The sequence below is a fragment of the Gallus gallus genome, chromosome 21 (genome assembly GCF_016699485.2).
Source record: "Gallus gallus isolate bGalGal1 chromosome 21, bGalGal1.mat.broiler.GRCg7b, whole genome shotgun sequence".
NCBI classification, from domain to species: domain Eukaryota; kingdom Metazoa; phylum Chordata; class Aves; order Galliformes; family Phasianidae; genus Gallus; species Gallus gallus.
This window is the reverse complement of record NC_052552.1, coordinates 4,549,953-4,573,677: the sequence shown is the minus strand read 5'-3', so window position 1 is coordinate 4,573,677 and position 23,725 is coordinate 4,549,953. Positions and strand designations below refer to the sequence as shown.

The 23,725-nt window shown below is 45.6% G+C and overlaps 1 protein-coding gene across 2 annotated transcripts in view; it reads left to right on the top strand.

Moving 5' to 3' along the window:
- The window catches only part of IFFO2 (intermediate filament family orphan 2), a 32,617-nt gene extending 9,582 nt beyond the window's left edge, over positions 1 to 23,035 (top strand). Inside the window, exons 2-9 of one of the 2 annotated variants that reach the window (XM_003642530.5) lie at positions 7,963 to 8,023; positions 8,431 to 8,526; positions 10,135 to 10,275; positions 11,976 to 12,118; positions 14,137 to 14,257; positions 16,169 to 16,258; positions 16,876 to 17,006; positions 17,201 to 23,035. In XM_003642530.5, coding sequence (XP_003642578.1) covers positions 7,963 to 8,023; positions 8,431 to 8,526; positions 10,135 to 10,275; positions 11,976 to 12,118; positions 14,137 to 14,257; positions 16,169 to 16,258; positions 16,876 to 17,006; positions 17,201 to 17,306 — 889 coding nt within the window. In that variant the 3' untranslated portion in view covers positions 17,307 to 23,035. The remainder of the gene's footprint in view (positions 1 to 7,962; positions 8,024 to 8,430; positions 8,527 to 10,134; positions 10,276 to 11,975; positions 12,119 to 14,136; positions 14,258 to 16,168; positions 16,259 to 16,875; positions 17,007 to 17,200) is intronic. The other variant, XM_040651370.2, reaches the window with a different exon arrangement.
- Positions 23,036 to 23,725: the final 690 nt, after the last annotated feature.

Sequence of the window (23,725 nt, the reverse complement as noted above, 5' to 3'; positions counted from 1 at the left end):
TTAAAAAGAATTAAGGGTGAGGGATAAAAATGGTGAGGCTCTGGGACGGGCACGCTGGTGCCTATCAGCTTCCCTTTAAATGCATTCGATTAAATGATGAGCATTAAGCAATTTCTGAGTTTCCCTCAACAATGGATGGATTCTTCTGTGATTATAACGTGACTCAGCCATAATCATCCCCTTTCACTGTGCACTTTTTGTTCCTGAAACCGAGCGCCGAGGACTTCTCAGCACCTCCCATCCGAACGTCCAACCTGACAATTGGGTGAGGAAACCTCTCTCGCCCCGTTCTGCTCTGCTGCAGCCTGGATTTATGTCAGTAATGATGCAGATGGTGGGGATGAGCTGCCCAAAGGAATCACGTGGCGTTTTTGGGACGCGGTGATAATAGCACACTGTATTCTGCAGCTCACAGTCCCCTTTGTGTGCACGGGGTCTCTTTGAGCTTGTTTTTCCCCAGCCTTCCCAATGCAGCTCTATGAGTTCCTCACGTTAACGCTCGCACCAGGCTCTCTCTGAAAGAATCTGAGGTGCAGAGCAGGCTGTGCAATAACTGCAATGTGATTTTTTGCAGCTTTGCATGGGCGACTGTGCCTGCCCTGCTGTTGGAGGACACTATTTCAAGATGGCTAACTAATGCTTCTCATTTGCCCACGGAGGCTGTGGATGCCCCATCCCTGGAGGCATTCAAGGCCAGGCTGGATGTGGCTCTGGGCAGCCTGGTCTGCAGGTTGGTGAGCCTACACATAGCAGGGGGTTGAAACCAGATGATCCTTGTGGTCCTTTTCAACCCAGGCCATTCTCTGATTTGCTCAGAGATGCTTATACGTGTCTACCTGAGACCCAAACAATGGAATTTAGCACGTGGCACCACTTTAGGCTCATAGTCTCTCTTCTGCTCTTTGTGTTTCACGTGACTTTTACAGCATCTCTCGCTCTGTTTTGGAAATATTTGGGAATACAGGCAGGAATAACACATTTCCTTGGCCAAACCTCAGAGCAGTTTGCAAAGCATTAGGACCCAGCACCTGCATGTCTGACACACTGCCTATCAGAATGCTGTAGCTGCAAAATAAATGTCTATACACCATCAGCTGTCTTTAATGCACGGCGTTTGTAGTGCTTGTGTTTGTTGGAGATTTCCTTACATGGGAATTGAGCATTTGATAATTAACTCGTAGCTCGCAGCGCTATCCAGTCATGTAATCCTGTGCTTTTGAGATTACCTGTTTCAAAATGAGTCAGAGTAATTACTTTATCTGCAGTTATGACAACAGTTTCCCAGGAATATAATGTTCTTTGCTGTGGCTGTTCCATAAGCTGCGCTCGCAGTTGTCTCCTCTGTACCTGGGTGGCAAAGGAGATAAGGGCTCGTTGTGCTCGTGCATAGGAGCAGCTCATTGCTGCTGTGCTCTGCATGGGCTCCATCAACCAGCACTGACTGCGATGGAGGCTTTGGAGTGGTTCCTCTTCTGCCCAGCATGTTTTCCCCTTTCCATCTCCTTCCATCTCTGCCTCATCTTGGTAAGATACTGATGTGGTTTTGTCCTCACCTTGTGCTCTTGCTTTTTGTGCAGAGTAAATGCTCAACTCCCTGCCCACCCCCCCTGTGAAATAACCCCCCCCTAGGCCTTGCATTTTCCTAAACTGCTTCTTTTTTTCTTTTCCACAAGGCTCTTCTGTGAGAAACTGAACTGGGTTTGCTTCAGCTACCACTCATTGGAAAATGGAAGGCAGGCAGCCCCGTGTTCTCACATTACTGAACAAATCCTCCTCCCCTTCCCCAGGGTCTGCTATACCATTGGCAAAAATGGCACGGAGACACGCTGCAGAATTGTTTGTTCATGCTTAAGAGAAGTATATTTGTTGAGGGGTTGTAAACACCGTCAGGAAGGTTCTGACAGGAGTGAAAAATGAATTTAAGCTGCTGGTGCTGAGTGGGAAAGAGCAAGCGTTAATCCTGCTGGAAGCCTTGGCTGCAGGCTGCCATGCCCAGCACTCTGAGCTCAGCACATCCAGCTCCATCTGATCCTTCCTGCCTTCAGATAGGCTCTTTGCTGCCCTGGCAAATATAGGAGGAGGCTCTGGAAAGCAGTGTTTGGTTAACTCTGCGTAGCAGTTAACATACTGTGCATTACATCATGAGGCTTGCTGCTATCTTATCGGCTGCGGCCGGTGATGACTGACCAGAAATCTCTTTCTGCAGGAAATGGTTGGGTTTGAGGAGCTGGTGTGGAGAGCTCCAGAGGTAAATGTGCCTCTAATTAATGAGATTCCGATTGCAGAGTATGGACGCTTCATAGAGAAATACCAGATAGGCAGAGGCCTTCTGTGGTTTTGCTCCTTAGAGCTCCGTTCCTGCCGAGCAGTTTGGATTTCCACATGCCTGATGTGAGCCGTGTAGAAATGGAGGGATGTTGTGAGCTTGCAGGAAACATGAAATGGAATTGCCTTGCCTAACCAGGTCCATTTCAGGAGGGTGTACTGCCGTGGCTGGTAGGAGGTGTGGTTAATATATTAATCTATCTGTAATCACTCACAGCTGCAGAATAGCAGGTCAGTGGCATGCAGGCTTAGGTTACAGAGCCATTAATGGTTGGGAAAGGCCATGTCCAACCCTGCAGTGGTCAATGGAAGGCCCTCAAGGTGCATGTGCAAAAAGGAAGGTTTTGATACCCTATCTGGGTATCAAAAGATACTTTAGAGTGAGAACTTAATTGCAAGGTTGTCATACAGGAGGTGTCTTGTAGCTGTGTCGCTTAAGATGCATTAAATTTGGCTCTGAATCTTGTACTATTATATGTAGATTCTCCTAGTGTAAGAAAAGCAACACCACTTGCTCTCTAAAGGAATGCCAGCATGGCTGTTGCTGCTGCTTGAAGTTATTGAGCTCTGGTGACATTATGCATGGCTTAATGAACTTAATGAGCAAATGAACTTGCCGCTGATTTTTATTGTGGTTCCATTAGCAGGCTCGATCATCGTTCCAGTTGAATATAATCAAGAGGTATAATTACACCATGCTTTTCTGTATACTAAGTTCTTCCACTAATTCTCTTCACAAGGAATGGAGCCTAGAAGAGGGCTTTAATATTAACCTCTCCTTTGTAACGAACCCCCTGAGCTTTAACAGTGCAATTTACCTGTCTAACCTCAACCATTGCTACAGGTTCAAGGCATGGACACCCGTGGACAGGTTCCATTGCATGGACACCCTCATTGCTCTGATCTTTGGGTAAATCTGATGCTGCAGACTTTGAGCAGAGAGAGCTGTGACTCGTGCCGAGCGGATGCTGCCCTGCCTGTTGCAAACAACAGATGACTTCATTCAGGAGTGCTGCTTGCTGCTGCTGTGTTAGAGCCAGCCTTTAATGGAATCAGATGTGCACATTAAATTAATACGTTTTACATGGAGCCCATCAACAAACATTTAATTTACTTCAATACGAAGGCAGGGCACGTGGGAGCAGAGTGGTCTGCGCTTGGGATGATCTAGGAGAATCCCTGTGTGGCAAAAGCTCTCTTAATCAAGGGGGTAGCATTTGTGAACAAGCTAATTGCTCACAGTTAGCAACTGCTTAATGTGACCTCGCAGCTCACTCAGTGCAAAGCAAGGAGAAGGTTGGTTGGCTTTCTGACTCAACAGAATAGAAAATGGTTTTGCGTGGGTTTGTTTAGTAGTGTAAAGCTTTGTTTGCATCTCTCCAAAAAGCCTCAGATCCCCCCCAAAAAAGTCCAAGTGGTCTCTGTTAGCCCGGCGTACTGCAGTACATCCCAGCCAGGGTGCCCTGCCCAAATTCTGCCTCCAGCCACACGCAGGATTAGCATCCTCATGTGTGGGAGTGCCACACTTTGACTTCTGAGGGGCCGTTAAGTGAAATCAGCCTATAATGACTGGAGTACTAAAGTGTAATGTTGATAGTTATGATCTCGGTGGTGGAGAGGGGATTAGTGGGCATGTTGCTGCAGCCCCACTGCGTAACCATGAGTAACGCGGGGTGATGAAATGGGTTGGGCAGTGCATGGTGCACAGCGTTCAGTCCCGTGCCAGAGGTGGTGAGCAGGCAGCACGCCTTCCATTTGGAGCTCCCATCAAGCAGGGATGGGCGTCAAAGGGCTGAGAGCACAAAAGAACAAGCGGTGCTGGCACAAAGGAAGGCGAGCCCGGCGTGCCTCCGTTGGAATGGCTTGGCGCTGCCATGGGGTGGGTGTTCTCTCCACTTCCTTGCAGGTGTGGTGCAGCAGAAAACGCAGCTTAGGTGATACATTTCTTCCAGGTGAGCAAGGCTGGGTGCATCTCATGCCCAAAAATGGTACGGCGGTGCCTTGGCGTGCAAGGAAAAGCAACTGCAGTCATGTACGTCCATGAGCATTTTTCAGCCATTGTTCAAATACACGCTGCTTCTTCCTGTTGTAGACTTCAGCACTTGAGCTCTTTGCTTTTGCTTCGTCTCCCTACGAACTGATGGGAAGGCAGGGCTGAAAGATTCCAAGCCCATACCTATCCCATCGTTAAATGTTATCTGAGGAAGGTTTGCTCCCTTGAGGAAGGGTGTTCTTAATGAAAGAAAGAGTGCAGTGGATGCCATCAGGCATCATTAATGATCAGCTGCCCTATTTGCCTTTCTGCCTTGGGCAAAAGCATATTTAAGGCCGTATGTTTATATCTAGCTTATTTTGCAAGCATCTTGTCTGTTGTCTAAATAATACTGTACTGCATTCATTAACGAAACTCACCGAGCAATTTCTGCAAAGCCAGATGTCTCTAAAACTTTCTTTCCTGAACAGCTTTTGTGAACCTGATGGGCACTTCTCTCCTTCTGACATTCACTTTGACGATGCTGAGGGAGGAGAATGAGGCTCAGGTTGGCTGGTGTAGGTATGCAGGAGTAAGTTTGGAAGCCTGTTGTGTCCATCTCATGAATTGGACCATCTCATAAGGTTTGCATGCTTTGGAGAAGATTTTAGGGGATACCATCGAGTTGTTGAGATACCCCCCTTGCCAGTGTTAGTGTTGGTGTAGCTGCTCTTCCAATTTCAAAGGGAACACACAAGTTTGCGGTGTGACTCAGCTTTACAGGAATAAGGCTTTAAGCAACTTTAATCCTAGCTGACTGCTGGTGAGTATTGTTTGTCTAATAGCCCTGCAACGCTGCTGTTCCCTTTAAAGACAGCAAACAGCCTTTGTTCTCCTCTAAGCTACGCAAGACACTGACTCTTAATCACAGGGCTGCAGAAGTAGTTTGGGGCCTGGAGCTGCAGTGACTGCACACTGCTGGAATGTAATTTGTCACATCTGGTAAAAGGGAATCGGTCCGGATCTGCTCCAATGCACACTGACCCTTTCTCAGGGGTGGTGGCCGTGACTGAAGCACCCTCAGTGGGTGGGAAGAGTGGAAAAAAAGCATGACCAGGCTTGAAATACATATTTCTGATACAGTGGGCAGTGCAACCTGCTGGGGTTGAGCCTTGGGGAAGGCCATAGAACCATCGAGGTTGGAAAAGACCACTGAGATCATAAGGTACAGCCGTACCCCTGCATTGCTCTGCGCTACCCCGGTGACCACGTCTTCTGCTGTCAAATCAATATCAAGAAGATACTGATTAACATAAAGTGATATTAGGAGAATAACTTGGAGCACGTTGGTTATTAATGATGCCAGTGCCATACTTAGCATCTTCTCAGTGGCTTGTTGTTGCATTTGTTGGAGCGTGTGATAGCAGCTGCCAAGGTCCCTTGTAAAGTCCTGTGTGTTACAGCAAATAGAGCATGATCATATGAATGAGCAATCTTTCTATTGTCTCACTTGCTTGGAAGTTTAAATGGAGAATGAATCAGCTGCCTCCTTGTCACCCTCCAGCTTCCCAGCCTTCTCCTTCCCCTTCTTCCCTACCAATGACCTGATCGCTCCTCTAATTAAGAGAAACAGAAACCAGAGTGGGGTGTGTTGTGCGTGTAAGAGAAGACAGCCTTTCCCTCTTCTCTGAGTCTGAAGGAAAGGAATTAGGGCTGTAAAGTCACTGCGCTGTGAAATGCACTTTAAGTGGCATAAAGGGAAGAAATGGAACGACTGGAATTTTTGCAGGATGAGGGAGGTTGGGCTGAGCAGACGTTGAGATGCGTAATTTTGGCAGCTTCCCAGCGTAGCTGAACTGCTGGGGAGGAATGCTAATCCTTTTTGCTTGCTTTTTGGCACAGCCACTCAAAATATGCAGCTCCATCTCCCGAAAATACATCCCTCTCTGCAGAACGCATCGTGCTCTGTAGGAATGCAGGTAATACAGCAGGATAACCTGAATGCAGCCTCTATTCCTGGTGGAACAATTAAAACCCAGAGGAGCAGCATGCAGTGCCAGCATTGACTTGCATCCATAGAGGACCAGGAGGAGTGATTTAAGCCCAGCAGCACTGCTGTATCTGAAGGAGCCTATCACAGATTGCAGTATGACTGCCTGCTTTAATTTCACCTTCTTGACTTTAATATTAAATCTGGAAAACTATTTACTATTTTTATAGGAGCGCACATGCAATCAGCAGTCAGAAAGGAAACAGGATATGGAAATACGAGCTAAAATATTTGATGACAAATGCAAATTTCAGCCTAAATATTTTACCCTGCTTGGCAGTAAATCCTTGCTGGTAAAAAAGATGCACCACAAACCTCCCTGCGTAAATCAGCCGTGGGTTGTAAGGGGAGAGTGCACATGCTGTTTTGCTGGCTGTTGCTGCAGCACAATGGCAGGAGGGAGCAGGAGCAGCCAGCATGTCATCGTGGTGCTGCTGCAGTGAGCTGTAACCCATTCAGGTGCCTCTGGTTGTGCAAGCTGCAGTAGCCCCGTGCATCCTCCTCTGCAGGAGGTCCCCCTCACCTTCCAGTTCAGATGGGATTAAATTTGCCCTTCAGTGCTATTTGATGAAGTTTTGGTCCCTACAAAAAAAAAATAAATGGAAGTGGCAGCAGAAATTACCACGATGGCACTCAGAGGTGATGCTCACGGGAGCGTTTCAGTCATGTGGTTTCCAATATTTGTTGGATTATTGAAAGTGAATGCGGAATTCTTTCTGTTGTGATGGACTGGGCAGGTCTCCTGTGGCACTACCATCAAGTCATGAAGGTTGGAAAAGACCACTCATATCACCAACCCAACCCACCGTGGCCATCAACCACATCCCTCAGTGCCACATCTCCATCTACATTGAACACCTCCAGGGATGGGGACCACCAACTCCCAGGGCAGCCAACGCATCACCACTCTTTCTACTGCTTACTCACTGTGCTTCTTTTCCTGAACTCAAACTGTATTCATGTGTATGAATGAGCATCATCACGTTTCTGAGAACTGTGCTTTCAGGTCAGCAAATGACAGGAGTTGACAGTGCCCTTTGAAACACTTCTGTGCTTGAAAGGAGGAACTGCTGGATGGTTCTATACGTAATCCAATAACGATGCTCGTAGTGCAAGGTTTAATTACGCAGTTTGTAATGACAGAATTCCTTTTCTTGTACCCTCACCGTTCTGTGTATGCCCTGCATTCAGAGACACTCATCTGGGTGCTCTACTTGAGACTGCAGGGATGTGGCAGAGGCGTGTAGGTTCTTGCAGGTTTTGATGTAGAGAGCATGCGAGTGAGTTGATTGGACTGAACAGGTGAATGGTGAGAGTGCTGATTCGGGTCATTTAACTTCAAAAGCCTTCTGTTACTCTGAACGTTTCCCACCTTATCTGGAACCAAATGTTGCACAGAACTGTAGGAAGGGTGCTGATCCCAGCGAGAGCTGATTTCACTTCTATGCTTTTATAGATTTAGATCCCTGGTTTGAGGGTGTGTAAACGAGGGGGACCATCTGCTTGACGTTTGAAATAGCTGTCATCATCCTACAGCGAGCAGAAAACTTGTGATATGGAAAAAAGTGCATTCTTTCCCACAGCTAACGCTCCATCTGCACGTCTTGCCTTTCAGATGGGAAGAGGAACTGACAAGAAGAATGAGCCTGGAGTCTATGGTAGAAACCTTGCGAGAGGTAAGCTTGGAATAGAACCCCAGAATCATTCAGGTTGAAAGAGACCTTTAGCATCACCGAGTCCATCCATCAACCCACGCTCACTAACCCGTGCCATAGAACCACAGAATCATCAAGGTTGGAAAAAAACACTAAGATCACCAAGTCCATCCATCAGCCCATCCCCACCATGCCCACCAACCATGTCACTCAGTGCAGATAGCGTGTGCTGAGTGTTGTCTTTTAATTAAAGCCCCTCTTGTAGTCCCAGCAGCTGACTGCCTTGCTGTGTGCTGGAGAGCAGGGTGAATGCTTGGAAGCTGAGTGCAGTGTGGGGGTGGTGATGTGCCTTATCAGCCCTGCTCAGGTTAAGTGAGGAAGTGTGTTGCCCTGTGGCCTCTCAATTCTTTGTGTGCTTTCTCTTGCAGGAGGCTCAGGAAGCGGAAGCTCTCCAGGAGGAGTTAAATGAAAAGATTGAGAGATTGAAAGCAGAACTTGTGGTGTTTAAGGGTCTGATGAGTGATGTAAGTACACTGGAGAGCAGAGTGGCCAACTCCCACTGCCTCTGTGAAATGTGTGTGTTGTGCAAATGGCTTCATTCATGAAAAAGTTATGGTCTTAGTGAGTGCTGCTTTGTAGTTAGTATTATGACTGCCTTTATGATCTAATGCATCAGACAGATCACCCTTCCCCCTGCTTCCTGTCTGGTCTGTGTAGAGATGCATTAACTTGCTGCTTAGCCCATAAACTGGACTCTTCCCTTCCTCCCCTGATCCCACTGCTGGCGATGCTGGCATTCCAATCTGCAGCCGTGGGGAACGTGATGGAGAACTCCCAGGTTAGGGAAAAGGATTCACTCACCATGCAGCTATCTTGCATTTTAGCCATACCGATCGTATAATTGTACAGATATCTGCAAGAAAAGCTGAGTGCACACTAAGGTGGCTTTCTCCGTAAGACTGAAGCAGCGTGCTGATGCCAGTTGTCTAATGAAGATGTTCTATTATGCTTATTTATTCAGTAATTTTGTTTAGAACCGCTTCGTCCGGTCTTTATATGAGCTTGCAGAACCTGCTCCCCGGTGTCAAATGTATTCTCTCAGGGCCACTGGATCTATTCATGCGAAATTTGGCAATTAGCTGTCTCTTCTTCTGGTGTTTAATGAAGAATAGGCATGCTTGGTTGGAGGCAGTGTGAATCTTGTTAGGGCTGCATCACTTAGAACTGGTTCACAGAGGGGAAAGTGTTGTTCATTGTGTACAAAAAGGGTGGTGGTAAATGCAAATATCCTGCTGGACTCGAGAGAAGGTGTGCTTTGAGCTTTTCAAGGTGGAAGAGAGCCCAAGGAAAGCAGCAAGAATGCTTGTTTGCATCCCCCCATGTAAATACGTAGAGCAGAGAAACACAAAATGTTGGCACGTGCCTCTTTGCCTTCCTGTCGATAAGAATCACTGCTACCTGTTCAGTTGATAAGATTGTGTTTAAAGAGTGTCATTGTTCATAGCCTCCTTTTTTTTTCAGTGTGTTTGGAAAATAAAAACCTCCCCAAGTTGTCCAGAGGTGCTTGACAGAGGCTGGAGAAGAATCAGAATCATAGAATAACCCAAGCTGGAAGGGACCCATTAAGATCACAGGGTCCAACTCCTAAAGAAACCTGCTTAATGTTTTAAAACAAAGAAAACAAAACCAAGTCCTCTTGTTGGAAAGCAAATTTAAGAGTGCTCTGCAAAGAGTCTTTCCATTTTTCTGGTCAGGGGGATGATTTCCCAACCACTGAGGTGCTTTCCAACAGAGAACGTCTCACCTAGGCTGGATGTCTGTAAAAAGAACAGTGTTACTTTGTGGATCCAGCAGTACTCTCTGAATAGGAGCATCCCTTGTAAATTCAGAAGCTGTGTTGGGTTGGGCGTCGGTTGTTCCGTGGCAAATAACTGAGCTGACATGTTCTTGGAATTGGACACCAATGTTAATTCTGTTAGCTGTGTAGTCTGCTTAGACTTGTCTTCCCAGGAGAACAGGACGTAATATTGCTTAAGGATGGTATGCCCTGGGGTTAGAGAGATACTACGGGGTATCTCCGCTTTCCTGAACTGTATAATAATAGAAGATAATCACTGCTGTCCTTCCTGCAGCCCATGACAGACCTGGACACAAAGATTCAAGAAAAGGCCATGAAGGTGGACATGGACATCTGTCGGCGAATCGATATCACAGCCAAGCTGTGTGATGTAGCGCAGCAGCGCAACTCTGAAGACGTTTCCAAGATATTCCAGGTGATTAGGCTGTGAATTTTCTGTAGGGCAGGACGAGCAGTGATGGGTCAAGAGGGAGCAGTTTGGAGAAGCGTGGTCCAGGTCGCTTCCATTTGGTGGTATTTCTCTGTATAGAACTATTTTCTTCTTTCTCGGTGCTGGAGTGCGGCTGTCTTCTGATGTAGCACCAAGAGAAAAAAGATTGAGAGAGTTTTCACTCGAGATGAACTTTAAGACATGATGTTAGTCTGATCCCATTTGGTAATGAATGCATTAAAAAAAAGCATTCCAGGGCCTAGGTTTGTATAAATGGCTTCCTCCCCACAAGTGAGAGGCTTTAAGCTTGTAGAGCTGTCATCTGAATGTTCTTATTTCTGGCTCGAGCTCCACAGCCAGAAATAACACTTCTATGGTGGTGAGTTATGATTGCTTTGTGAGACCAGCAGCTCTAATTGCTTTCCTTGAGCTCGTATGGCTCCTTGTGCTAGTAGGAGAAGTCGTATGATTTGCTACAAAAGCAAGCAGTTATAGCTCTGTGTTGAGCAAACCTGTAACTCCCATTGCAGTTGGTCTTGTGTCATACCTGCTCTTTCAATTGTGATTAACTCAGTTTCACTTCGGTCTAAATGTGTCCTGTCCGATCCCTGAATAAGTCCAGTGCTTTTCCCTGTGTCGTGATGCCATGTGAAAACACTGTAAATACCCTTGTGGTCTCCACTGGTTGTGTATTTTGGCTGTGATGAAGTTGCCTTGGTGGTTTGTTTTTCTATTTTTGGTTGTTTTTTCTTTTTTCCCTTTGTTTCCAGAAAGATTCTGATCTCCTTTTTGGAGGCAATTTTTGTAGCATATTGAGCCACTGCGTTGTGCTCGTGGTTCCTTCTTGTCTCTGAGCAGAATTGCTCTGTCTTTCTGCTCCAAGGTGACTGCAAAGCACACTTTTGGTCAAGCATGCAGTGGTTAAAATGATCAGTATGGAGAGCAACACCAACAAAGGATGGCTCACGTGCCAATTAGAGGGAAAACTGCAGTAGGCTGGGAGCAGGCTGTGTGTGAGTCAGTGGTACTGCATCTTCTACAACGATGCTCTGTGCCCTTTTGTGGCATAGAGTGTCCCTTTTGTGGCATAGAGTGTCCCTTGAATTCTCTACACATCTGCAAACTTCCTTTCTTTTGAGGCTGTCCGGGAATTGCCATGGGGTACCTGTATCAATCCTCCTCCTCCTGTCAGTCTGAAGACTAAACAGTCTGCCTTTGCTTACGGGGAGGGAACAAACCTGACTTACAGAATCTCTGAAAGGTTTCTTGTCTACTCTTCACAGTTGTTCAACACTGGGAGCAACAGCCTGTGGTGGTGGCAGGAAAGGGAGAGTTCTGTCATTGCTCTCAAGCCTGCTGCCTGGGCACTCCTGCAAGCTTTTGCTTTTCCCCTGTATCATTCTAACCTCTGCATGTTCTCTGGTAGGCCATAGGCTGTTGTCAGTGAACAGACCAACATCTGTAGAGCGCTGGCAGCCTGCAGCTTGCTTTGCTCTTTGCCATTTTTGAACTGCTTTCTTGTGCTCTTTGTTCCCCACTCACTAATGGATGCAAATCTTGAATACGTGCTCCCTGAACTGCCTGGGAGCTGATGTGGTTATAACCACCCCAACGTAATGCCTCTCCTTTATTTGACACAGCATCTCAAACGAGCCTTCTAGTTACTCCTCTTCTCTCCAATTAAGGTGGCTTCCAAGAAGAAAGAACGAAAACTTGCCTCTGATGATGACCTCTCAGAACAGGATGCAGACAACAGCAGGTTCTCTGATGACGAGGTCAGCTGTTCTTTGAACATCACAGATGAAATGAAGCGTATGTTCAATCAGCTGTGAGTATCCTGGGTAACGTGGGGAAGACCAAAATGCAGATTTAATCTCAGAACTCAAATACTGAGTTATTGCCACAGGTGTTCAGGAGGTTTTTCATGGTACAGAATTCAAGTCTATGTTGTCCCTGTGTGTTAGAGCTTTATGAGGAACCTTGCTGCTTTTTGGGCCGGATGGAATATGGCATCGTTGTCACTGAAAGCTCAGTTCAGGTGTGATTCAGACTTCTCTGGTGTTTCCCATGATTTTCAGGTCAGCTGTAGGTACCTGGCAGTGGTGGATGTGTCCAGGTCAGTGGTAGCAGAGGATGACAATTGTATAGGTTCCAAGAGTGTCAAACGATCTCTTCTCTTGGGCAGGAAGAGTTGATTTATTTAGCCTAAAGGTTTACCCCTGGTGTCCACAGGCCAGCGAGAGTTAAGGGCCTCTGCTGTTTTCTTTTGGCCAAGGGAGCCCCAGCCAGCACCATCGGTCTGATTTCAGTAGCATTTCAGTATTTGTGTCTTCTGCCAACTTCTGCAATGACTGTGCTGGAAGAGGAAAGAATTCCCAGTGCTTTCCCACACATCCGTGTTTAATACGTAGGAGTACACAAGTCTTTCTCTAAGGAGCACTGGCTCCTCTTCTGTTGTCAGCTGTTACCAGAAGTTCTGTTTTCAGGCCATGCCCCCTTCTTTCCCTCCTCAGTTTCATATGTAGGAGGGCACGATGTGCCCGAGCAGTGCAGGTCATCCTTCATGCTATAACTCTTGGTGCTGTGTTATTGGCCTATTGAAGGTGATACATGTCTAAGTGAGTTCTTGGTTTGGGGGCTTTGTCAGGTAGGAGGTGTATTTTACAAGTTGCTGATCTTATTAACAGAAACCTTATGCAATTTTCATTGTGTCTGTAGTGATGACCTTAATGCATAAGTGGCTAGCACTAAAAAGTCAAAACGTGGTCGATGTTGGACAACATTAATCTGTAACAGGCAGCAGTCAGAACTGGGAGTCTGCATTCTGATAGCTCCTGCAGCAAGAAGAAACTGAGCTGAAGGAATTCAGTTGCAAAAAATAGAATGGTGTACGTCCAAAATGTTTGCTATTTTGTGAAGTTGTACTGAGTAGAGATAAATGCCATCTCTCGTGCCAGGCTTCTCAGCCTCCTGAAGGTAGTGGGGGACTCAGCTTCCGGATTGAGATGTTATCTGCTTAAGAGGAAGTGAGCTAAAGAAACAAAAATGCATCAGCCAGGAATGAGCAAACTGCTGCTGTGAGCAGCTTCAGGTTTTTGCCAGGCCTCCTTAACAAAGACAAGAAGCAGCTACTTGTGTTTCACTGCCTGCTGTTCAAACCAAGAGGGACCTGGCTGCCTTCTGAAACTTTTTCCTTTATTGCACAACTGGCCATATTAAAGGGGCTTGACCAAACAGCGAGGTTAAAGGCCACTCTGCCACTGTTTTTTCTCAGTCTTAAGTGGCTTTCGTAGTATCTTTGGTTGTCCGGTTCAATAGTAAGTACTTATGTTCACTTGTGCATCATTCTGGAGCTCAGTTTTCTCTTACTTATTTTTTAAATGAATGTTTGTAAGTGCTGCAGGGGAAAATGTTGGCTAAACTTCAGCATGGAATGAGCAGGGAATCTGCTAGTGGCTGTTTCCTGTAAAATTCCCCAAACTGTGGTTGAGTTCGTTTTCCCATGTATAGAAAGAACAGTTTCAAACATTCTTGTGGTTTTGCAAACAGGGGAAACTAACAAGCAGCACCATCTGGAGGACAGAACCAGGACTGTGTGCTTGGGCTGGGAATGCTAACAAGGATCTTTTATTCTGCTTTGGAGTGGCAAAGAGCCCAGGAGTGAGGGACTTGCAGACAGTGGCAAAGCCTGTTTTTAAAATCTTTCAGGATTTTCAACTGCTTTGTTTCCTTTGTTCAGTTCTTGTAAGCCCTTTTTTATTTCCTTTTTTCCTTCAACATTGACTGAAGGGCTGAAGGAGTGGGGCTGGAGTTCTTTTCACTCATGCTTTTCCATTACCTTAACAGTCGTGAGACATTTGATTTTGATGACGACTGTGATAGCTTAACGTGGGAGGAGAACGAGGAGACCTTGCTTCTTTGGGAGGACTTCACAAACTGCAATCCTTCAATTGACCTCCAAGGAGAGGTGAGTATTTCAGTTATCTTCTTAAACTCCTCTCTTCAAAACTGGTATCCCTCAGCTGCTCTCTCAGCCATCTGAGCCTTTGGATATTTGACTGGTGATCTAGTTTGCCATGCAGACTTGCTTTGATTTTAAAATCCTCTTAGTGCTTTCTCTCCGTGGTTGCTTTTCAGTTTGTTTACCAACCTTCATTTCTTCCTTTCCTTCAAACTGAAGGAGATAGAAATATCAAGCAAGTGTCAAAAGATCCAAGGCTCTAGCTGTTGTAGGAGCATTGCACCATCTGTCACCCTGACCAGCGAGTTAGCTAAAGCCCTTTATCTTCCATGCAGCATCTCACTTTCTCTGTAGGCTGTCATTCACCCTCCCGTTGTCAAAACAGCACATGTAGTGTGTGAGATGCTGCACCCTCAGTCCAGCAGGGAGAAAAGTAAACTTGGTGTGGGCCATGTGTGATGCTAAGGCACATACAGGGCTGACACAAAGGGCTGCGTGAGGCCCAAGGGATCTTCTGAGCCCACGAATCTTGTGCTTCTGTCTTCCCAGTCAATAGGAATCTCCCGTGCTGGTGGATAATAAAGAGCTTGCTCTTAATCCTTAAGATCCCATGCAAAGTAAGCTAATGGCTGCACGCTGCCTCATTCAGTGACTCCTGAGCCTTTTTAAACAGGCCTAAAGAGAGATTGAAATGGCAAGGTCTGGCTCTGTGCAGGCAGTCTTAAACGTGATGCTATTATTGCATTACCGAGCATCATGACAGCAGTAGGTAGGCAATAATCCTGCCTTCTCCCATCATTGCCATAGTACAGAGCTGCTGAGGCAGCAGTCTCCCGAATATTGTCTTGTGTTGACACTGCCAGGGGTGTGTTAATTTACATCTTGCCATTTGTGTATCATCTGGCATAGCCTGAAACTGCAGAGATTATTTCAAAGTGCTGGGACTGCAGAAAGCAGCATACTTAACTGTACGTCGTCTTTTGAGCAGGAAGAGTGGCAGAGTGATAACGTGCAGCCATGTACTGGAATTAGTGACAGATTTATTTGCATATACCCATGTGTGCACGTATAAGCACAGCTATCAGAGGAATATTGCCGAACTCAGACCTTCGGTGCAAAAACTCTAAAGGTTTTAAGAAGCTTAAATCCTTCTAAATGAAAATTATACAAGGAAAGGGTAGATCCGTCTTGTAGATGGAGATTCAGAATAAAGACTGCTCCGTCTGTGCCTGGTCTTTAACACAGTGCTTTACATGCCTGAATCTTCCTTCCACTGGCTTTATTCCTTTCAAGTTCTTACACAGTGCCCTCACCACCTTCTTTGAAGACCTTCCTCCTCGAAGCGCTTCTGCATATAAAAGGATAAGTGGAGTGATTCTTGTAACTATAGGCTGGTTAGCCTGACGTTGATCCCATGTAGGATCCTGATAAAGCTGCTGCGGATGTGGCCGAAGGATGGTGGCAAAATTAATGCTCATCAATGCAGCTGTGTTAAATTGATTGCTTTACCTAGCGTTTAAGGAACGCATTTTAATAGGAAGCAATGCTTGTAGGCTATGTATATGATGGAAACTGAATGGTCTTGGGAGAAACGGTATGGAATCAGAAAATAAGAACTCCAGAGCCGTGCTGTAAGTAGTGGTGTGCTCAACACAAGGGAAAGAATGGAGTTTCATGTCTGGAAAGCAATTGCCACCTGTTTCTGCATGATCAGACTGGGAAAGGTTCAGCAAATGCAGCGGGTTTCATTCTTTGGCATCATCAGGTATCTGTTCGTTGCTGGAGTCTTGATCTGAGGTTCCTTTGCATGAGAGGACGTAAGAACTTGCATTTCCCAGCGAGGTTCTATGGGAAAAAGCTGCAGTCTGCTGCTCTGTTGGTTTCTTTCTAATTCTTTGTGTCCCGATTTCCCATCAGGAAGAAAACCTGGGAAACTTGATCCACGAAACAGAGTCTTTCTTCAAAACAAGAGACAAGGAATACCAAGAAACAATAGGGCAGATAGAGGTAAGGAAGTGATTCATGATCATATAAATAATTGCTAATGGACAAAAGCATGTGCAGTGTCCTGGTCACACGTACACATGCACATACTGGCAAGGCAGAATGTGCATCTCTATCAAGAATGCAAAGGTGTTTTCCTTTGACATACTTTCGGATGTTTTTTCCTAAATACTGTTTTCATCACCACCACTGACCAAGCACAAGTCTGTAATGAGTGCAGTGAGAACCTTCAGAGCAAAGAATCAATGTGCACTGGGTTTTTTTCCGCTGTTTGTCTTGCACACCCACCATCAGAATGGGAAATGTTTTACAGGAAACCACCTCAGAGGTCGCCAGGCACATCATCTGTAGCTTCTCACCACCTTAGCCCTGAATGTGCTTTCATTCATTGCTGTACGTCGACAAACAAAGCGCCAAGCAGAAGAGCAGAATATAAGAGCTGTTCTAAAAACAGTGTTGAGCTGTGATTAAAATACACCTCATAAGGAGATGAATGCACTCTCAGCATGCAACACTGGCATAAAGGATTTATGTATCCCCAGCAGTGTGTAAAGCTGAGAGAGGCTGGGAGGAGCTGCTAGCAACTCACCTTGAGCTGAGGGTTTTCTCTTCTCTTCCAGCTGGAATTGGCCACAGCCAAGAGTGACATGAACCGCCACCTTCACGAGTACATGGAGATGTGCAGCATGAAAAGGGGCCTGGATGTACAAATGGAAACCTGTCGTAGGCTTATCAAAGGTTCAGCTGACAGGTAGTAAGACATTAGAATCCTCCTCCTTACCATCCCACCTTTTACTTACTGCAAAACTGAAGTTTGTTGGTCATGAAAGGTATTCTTAATTGTTGGAAGAGTGAAAGTGATGATTCCCTTCACAAGTCCCACGTTTTCTTGCCTGTCCGTGGTGTTTAATGCTCTGTCTAAACCTTTCTCTGAATTTTCTGCAGAAATTCTCCATCTCCCAGCTCTGTAGCCAGCAGTGACTCAGGAAACACAGATGAAATTCAGGACGAGTTGGACAGAGACGCGGATGTGGAGCCCATGGTCAGCTGATACGTGGTCGGAGCATTCCAGTGAAAGGGAAGACACAGGCAAAGATTGGAAAACAACACACTGATGGGGGGTGAAAAGAATAAAAATAAGACTTGTAAGCCCCTGCATCGGGCTTCTAAGGACTCATTCCTACACGCATCCCCACCCCACCCAAGGATTGGTGCTGTAAATTTCTATTGTTATACAATTCACAAATGCAGAGTCCTGTAAGAAAACATGGTGTTTTAATTGTGCCTTTGCCCCAAGCTGAGCCACTTTGAGCTCCAGTGGAATATTACTAGCAGGTGTTTTTATATTAAAAAAAAAAAAAAAAAAAGCAAATTATATATGTATCTATTGAAAAATCTGGTCGCAGCAGAGGATGGTGCTGCAAAGGCTCTGGATGTTTCAATAAGCTTCTGGTTTTATTGAACTGCTGCACTGATTGGCAAAAGGAACGCTGGCAAACTGAGTAAGGAACCCGAGACAATTGTGGTGTAATTACCAATGCCTGGCACAAAAAAAAATAGAATGCCTGCAAATTGATCTGTAAACATTTAAAAATAATACAGGGTTTCGAGACTGAGAGGAGTTTCTTCATTCCCTCTTTGTGGGTGAAGGAGCCTTTGAGATTCAGACAAGCTCTCTGCCAAGCTCCAGACTCAGAAGCAGCAGGTCTCAGCTCGGTGGCAAAGCAGTGGGTGAGGGAGGGTTTGTTGGGGTGGGACTGTCACTGATAAACTACTATGCAACAAAAAATAAGCGCGCCTTATTTATACGGAATGTTTGGTCCCTGCTGGGCTACAGTTATCTCTTGGGGGAAGGAAAGCTCAAAACACTTTGCACACGTTAGTTATCTGTAGAGCTTCTTTTGAGGAGGAAAGTCTTGTTTCAATGCCTTTGTTTCCAGTGGTTGGATTAAGGGAGGAGTGAGACCTTCAGTTCCGGAGTTGTTTTGTGTTTTATTTTTCTTCAGGATATTTTTTTAAACCATACAATTTGCAGATTTTACTTTGCTGACAGGGAGATAACTCCTCTTTATGCTGCTTTCGTGATGCGGGATAGTTGAAGCATCAGGATGAACTGACATGTTGTGCTATGGACTTGGGCTTGAGATGACACTGGGAGAGCTCCAGACCACTGTTCTTCAGCAAAGCTGAACAACGGACAGCACTGTAATCCTTCTTAGGGCACAGTAAAGTCAATCCCAAACTGCTGCTGCCCTAAAGTTAGGCAGGAACAGCTGTGTGCTTTCTCTGTGAGAAGGCTTTGGCAATCTGTGTGTTTTTAAGCGGTGTCAGAAGTCTGAACCTCTGGCATCATCGAGCTGTTTGTGGTTATTAGTGGGAGTCGTAGCACCTCAGCCAGGTAAAAACAGGGTATAAACCTAAGCCAATAATGTTTTTTTGTTTGTATTTTAGAGCAAGATTGCAAGTGTAGTTAATACTGCCTAAAGGTAGCTCTGTAGTTAACTAGCAGTTGCAAGACTCGAGGAGTAAATACCAAATGTATTTTGTACCTGCCTGAAAACTTAGCAGCTGTTTCATCTGAGCAGTGCTAGGACTGGGCAGGGAAATTCCAGATTTAAGCACCCTCTCAGTGTTATATAAAGGTAGGGTGGACATCTTTTAGCTTCCTGAGTATTGTTTCCAAGCCTCTCTTCTGTATTGATCTGAAATCAGCAGGGCTGCATCGTAAGCATACAGCCAGTAGAGATCAATATTGCTTTCTTGCAAAAAGAGCACGAGTGTTTCAGCAGATGGGCTGAAAATACCTCTCCATCTCGTGCAGCTGTGCAGAGGGGGGCAGGACCTCAGAGGGATTCTCCTGGTTGTTCAGGGAGAGGAGAACTACTGGGGGTGATCCATCTGGATTCACAGTGTGAGCATCCATGGCCTCCGTCCAAGAGAAGAGATCCAAGGTTGTGGTTCCCTCACTGGTTAAAATACTCAGCGCTGTTATTCGTAGACTTAGCAGCTTCTTGGTTCTTGTGGTGTGTGTTAGGGGCTTCTTCATCACGTAGGTGAGGAAGAAACCTTATTCCAAAGTGCTCATTCCTATTATTTCTTTGGTGGCCAAAGTGGTAAGTGTCATGTTCACTAGGGCTGCGAGCGTGGGGCGGGTGGGAGGGGGCAAGAAATACCAGATGGGATATTTTTGTGACTGCATGCTTTCAATAAAGTACTGTTAGGGTTTTTGAGCCTGTGTGAACTTCAGCTGCTAAATATGTCGTTTCTCACGAGGCTGAGAAACCGTCTGCCAAAGCTGAATGTCTGTAATGCTTTAGTGACTTTGGTGGAGGCATTAAGCAATCTCCTTGCACAGTGAGTCAGCCTCGTCGGAGGCTGTCGTGTGGCTGTCCTCAAGTTATGAGATGTTCTTTGGTACTGGAGAAACTGAGCAATTTAAATGACCGTCCGGCTTAGCTGCTGTTTGTGTTTTGGTTTTTTTAATTATCATTTTTTAAAACTCAGTGACGTAGTGAGAAAAAGGCTGAGTTGGTCTTGAAACTAGTAGCTGGCATGGTGAGGTGGGAAAGAATATCCTCAGTTTGACAGTGGGAGCCAAGTGAGGAAGCAGAAATTGAGCTGTAACCCACAGCTTATCTCGTAGCCATAATTATGAGGAGCATCTGTCATAGGGTTGTATTTTTTGGTAAGTGTAAGGGATGTGGGTCTGTAGTAGACAGTATAGAAATAACGTGAACGATGGTGATGTGCGTGATGGTAAGTTACCATGCTTGTTGGTGTCTTTCTTATAACCACGTGTAATCCATTTTTTAGGAAGAAAAAAAAAAAAAAGGGTGTTTTCATACTTGGGATTGGGGTTTTATTTTCATGTAGGTCTCAGTGGGTCAACCTTTTGGATGTGACCGAGGTTGGTCCTTGATAGTTTCCCTAGGAGGTCTTTGGTTGGCTTAGCGTCAAGCGATGCGACGGTGGCCCTGTTCTGTTTGTGTTGAACCATTCTGTAGCAACCAGATCAAAAGCTTGCCAGAAAAAAAAAAAATAATGGTGAAAATGCTGGAAAATGATTTTGATGACCTCTTTCTTTTTTTTTCCCTTTCCTTTGTAAAGCTTGTAAATACTTTATTTTTGTTTACTACTCATAATGCGGTGTCATATTGACACTTTTTTAGACTGATAATCAGAAAATCCTCCTCATTGTTTCTCATTTTTTAAAAGGGGGTTTCAAGGAAGCAAATTTTTTTGCTTGTTGGCGGTGTAATAATATATCCAATTCCTAAAATGGGTTTGTACAAAAAAAAATTACTGTTTTCAGTAAACAATGGCGGTTGCTTTTGTGGATGCATGTCGTTCAGAAATGTCCAAAGACTAATGTGATACAAACACTTTTTCAAAGATGTAGTGATTACTGTATTAGTTCAGACAACGTAAAGACAAATGTATTAAAATAAAAAGTATGGGGGGGGGGTGGGGGGTGTAATGAAATTCAACTAAGCTAAATATGTAATTATTTATATGAAAAAAAACCCCACACAGTATATATTCTATTTTTATTAGAGGTTTTTAAAGTGCAAACAGAGTTCTGTTGGCAAATGCAACTGTTCCCCTGTGAAGTGTCTTCTGCTTTGATGGGACTCCGAAATCTCTGACTGTTTTCAAGTGATGATGTGGAACAATGGGATGGGTACGGCTGTGATGCGCTCCCCATCGCTTCCTCAGAGATAGGGAAGACAAGCAGGCTGACAGCCTCAACCTGCAGAATTATTGCTGCTCTCAGCCCATTAGTACTGCCCCAACCTTGGCTTTGTGTCATACCTGCTTGGAAGATGTGTTGTGTTGGTCTACGCCAGTGTAAATGGGAATTAATGAAACAGAGTAGATCTAAACAGTGCCTGGCTGCAGATCTAAAGCTCTTTCTACCCAAGACGAGGTGTTTTTCCATCACCATTGCTGCCAGCAAAAACACAAGCTGAGGTCATGGTCCAAGAACGGCGACGGCTGGGCATGCACAGCCTTACGTGGAGCAGCTCTTTGCTCGTGTTTCCTTTGGCTCTGAGAAAAGCTGGGAGAATGTTTGTGCTGGAACTGCAGTACGGGGAAGTCTCCAGCTGTGTTGCACGTTTGTGAGTGCTTTAGTTTAGAGGTGATATTTAGAGCAATTATAATGCTGTGGTCAATGCTAAATCACAGTTGGGCTCTGGTTGACCGAAGGGGTTGACCAGGCTTTTCCATGCCGTGCTTCCGTGGTGTAATGACACCCCAATGAGGATTTTCCACATTTTGCTTCAGGATTTTTAGGTTTTGATTCTTTTGCACTGCTCCAGGACTTGGGTTGCGGGGGGAGCACGCAGGTTTTAGCGATGCGTCACCCAAAGTGCTCGATTTTAAGCTTTTATTACAAGGCAACTTTATCAGTTTGAGTTTTAAACAAGAGATTGCTGCACTGTATCCTGGTGTTAATGATGCTGGTGGTAGGGGTGAACTAGACATGCTGCCTGCCAAATTCTTAATTCAGCCCCTCCCCACCCATTAGTGGAGAGGGGGATGCTGGAGGCTTGACACTAAGTCTTTGGCAGAGTAGTGAGGAAACACTTGATTATTTCTTGTTGTCTGTTTTTGTGTATAGTTCTGTGTCTTAAGACCCTTCCGCGTTCGTGGGAGCCATTCCGAGCTTCTCTTTTGCAGAAGCAACAAATTGTGTTGGCAGAAATGGGTACTTGATGCTTCTGGAAATGATGATTCCCTCCTATCTAATTCCATAGGACCACAGAATGGTTGGGTTGGAAGGGACCTCCAAGATCACCCAGTTCTGGGTTGGGTTCTCTGGAGAGGAGGTAATGCTTCAAAAACCCACCACGCTGGGGTTCTTTGAGGGCTATGTAGCTGACAGCACCATTTCCATGGTAGAGCTCCCCATCCCATTGGGCCACAAACCCAACACTGTGGGGTTCGCTGCCTGAAATGACGCTCCTCCCATAGCTCTCGTTGGAAACCCCAAAGATCTATTTGTTATTAAGAAAGAGCTGAAGATGATTGAAAAGCTCAATCACCAAACGCTCCTCCTTGCACCAAAAGAAATGCAATTTAGCCCTTGCTCAAGTGTACGTAGCTTCAGTTCTGCCAAAAAAACCCCACAATTATTTATTATTTAAGGTGTCGGAGTGGAGGGTGTCAATGAATGAATCTCTTCCCATGCGGTGTCACTTCTCGTCAGTCCCTCTTTAGGCCACTGTAAGAGGTTTTTTTTTATATACACATCAAAACAGACTACTGGTCGGTGTGGAACCTGTTGACCGTACGGTTGTAAATATTGTGCTTTGTATTCTGTATATTGGCTTCTTTTAAAGAAAAAAAATAAAATAAAATAAAAGAACTGGTGACGCCAGCCGGGCTCCAAGGTGAGGATGGAGCAGCACCGGGTCCTGAGCCGAGCTGGGGGTGGATTTGGGCTCTGTCCATGGTGTCTGACACACGCACCCATTGATGGCGGATTTGGGACTATCGAAGGCACCCGTTGACCTCAATCCATTTTAGAAGGAGCGGCAAGAGCCAGAAGGACTCCAACTCCTCTGATTTCCCGTGGATTATTGCAGTTTTTCCTCATTAGTGCCAAAACCCACCGCTCAGCTCTGCTCGTCGCTCCCTCCGTTGTCCGTCTGTCCGTCCGTCCATCCGTCCCGGCTCTGCTCTGCAGGAAGGGGCTGTGCTGGGCAATGGGAGCAGGTCCGGCTCTTGTTCTGAGGGGAAACAAAAACACTTTAAATAAATACCAACCTCCTGGTTCCTGCCTGTGCCTGCTCGTTCTTGTGCTGCAGCCAGCAGTAAGGGGTGGGGTGGGGTGGGGTGGGGTGGGGGCAGGGAGGCCATCATTTCTTCCTGAAAGCCCCAAATTTAGGCAATGCAAGGAATTCTGAGCCAATCCCAAATTAGCCGGGTATGAAACAGAGACCCGCAGTGCTCAGATCTTTTGGGGGTATTAAAGCACCTGATGCTCAAACAGCCCCAGGCTGCTCTGCAGCCCACCCTCTCCCAGCCAAGGGCCAGGGATCCATTTAGGGCTGAAATCCCATTTTGTCCAAGTTTTTGTTCTTTAACGAAGTGTTCTTTAAGGCCCTTAAGCTGTTTTCCCTCTCTCCTGAAAAGAGCAAAGGAACAGAGCAAAGGCCTCATTCTGGGGCATTTTTCTTTTTTTTCTTCTTTTTTCTCCTCTTTTTCTGTTTTTTTTTCTTTATTTTTTTCCTCTTTTTTTTATTTTTTTCCTCTTTTTCTCCTCTTTTTTTTCTCTTTTTCTTTTTTTCTTTTTTCCTCTTTCTCTTTTCTCTCCTTTTCTTCTTCTGTCCTTTTTTCCTCCCCCCCTCCCCCCTCCTTTCTTCCTCCCCTTTTCCTCTCTTTCTCTCCTTACTTCCCCCCCTTATTTCTCTCCTTTTTTCCTCCCCTCTTTTTTCCTCTCCCCTCTTTCTCTCCCTCTTTTTT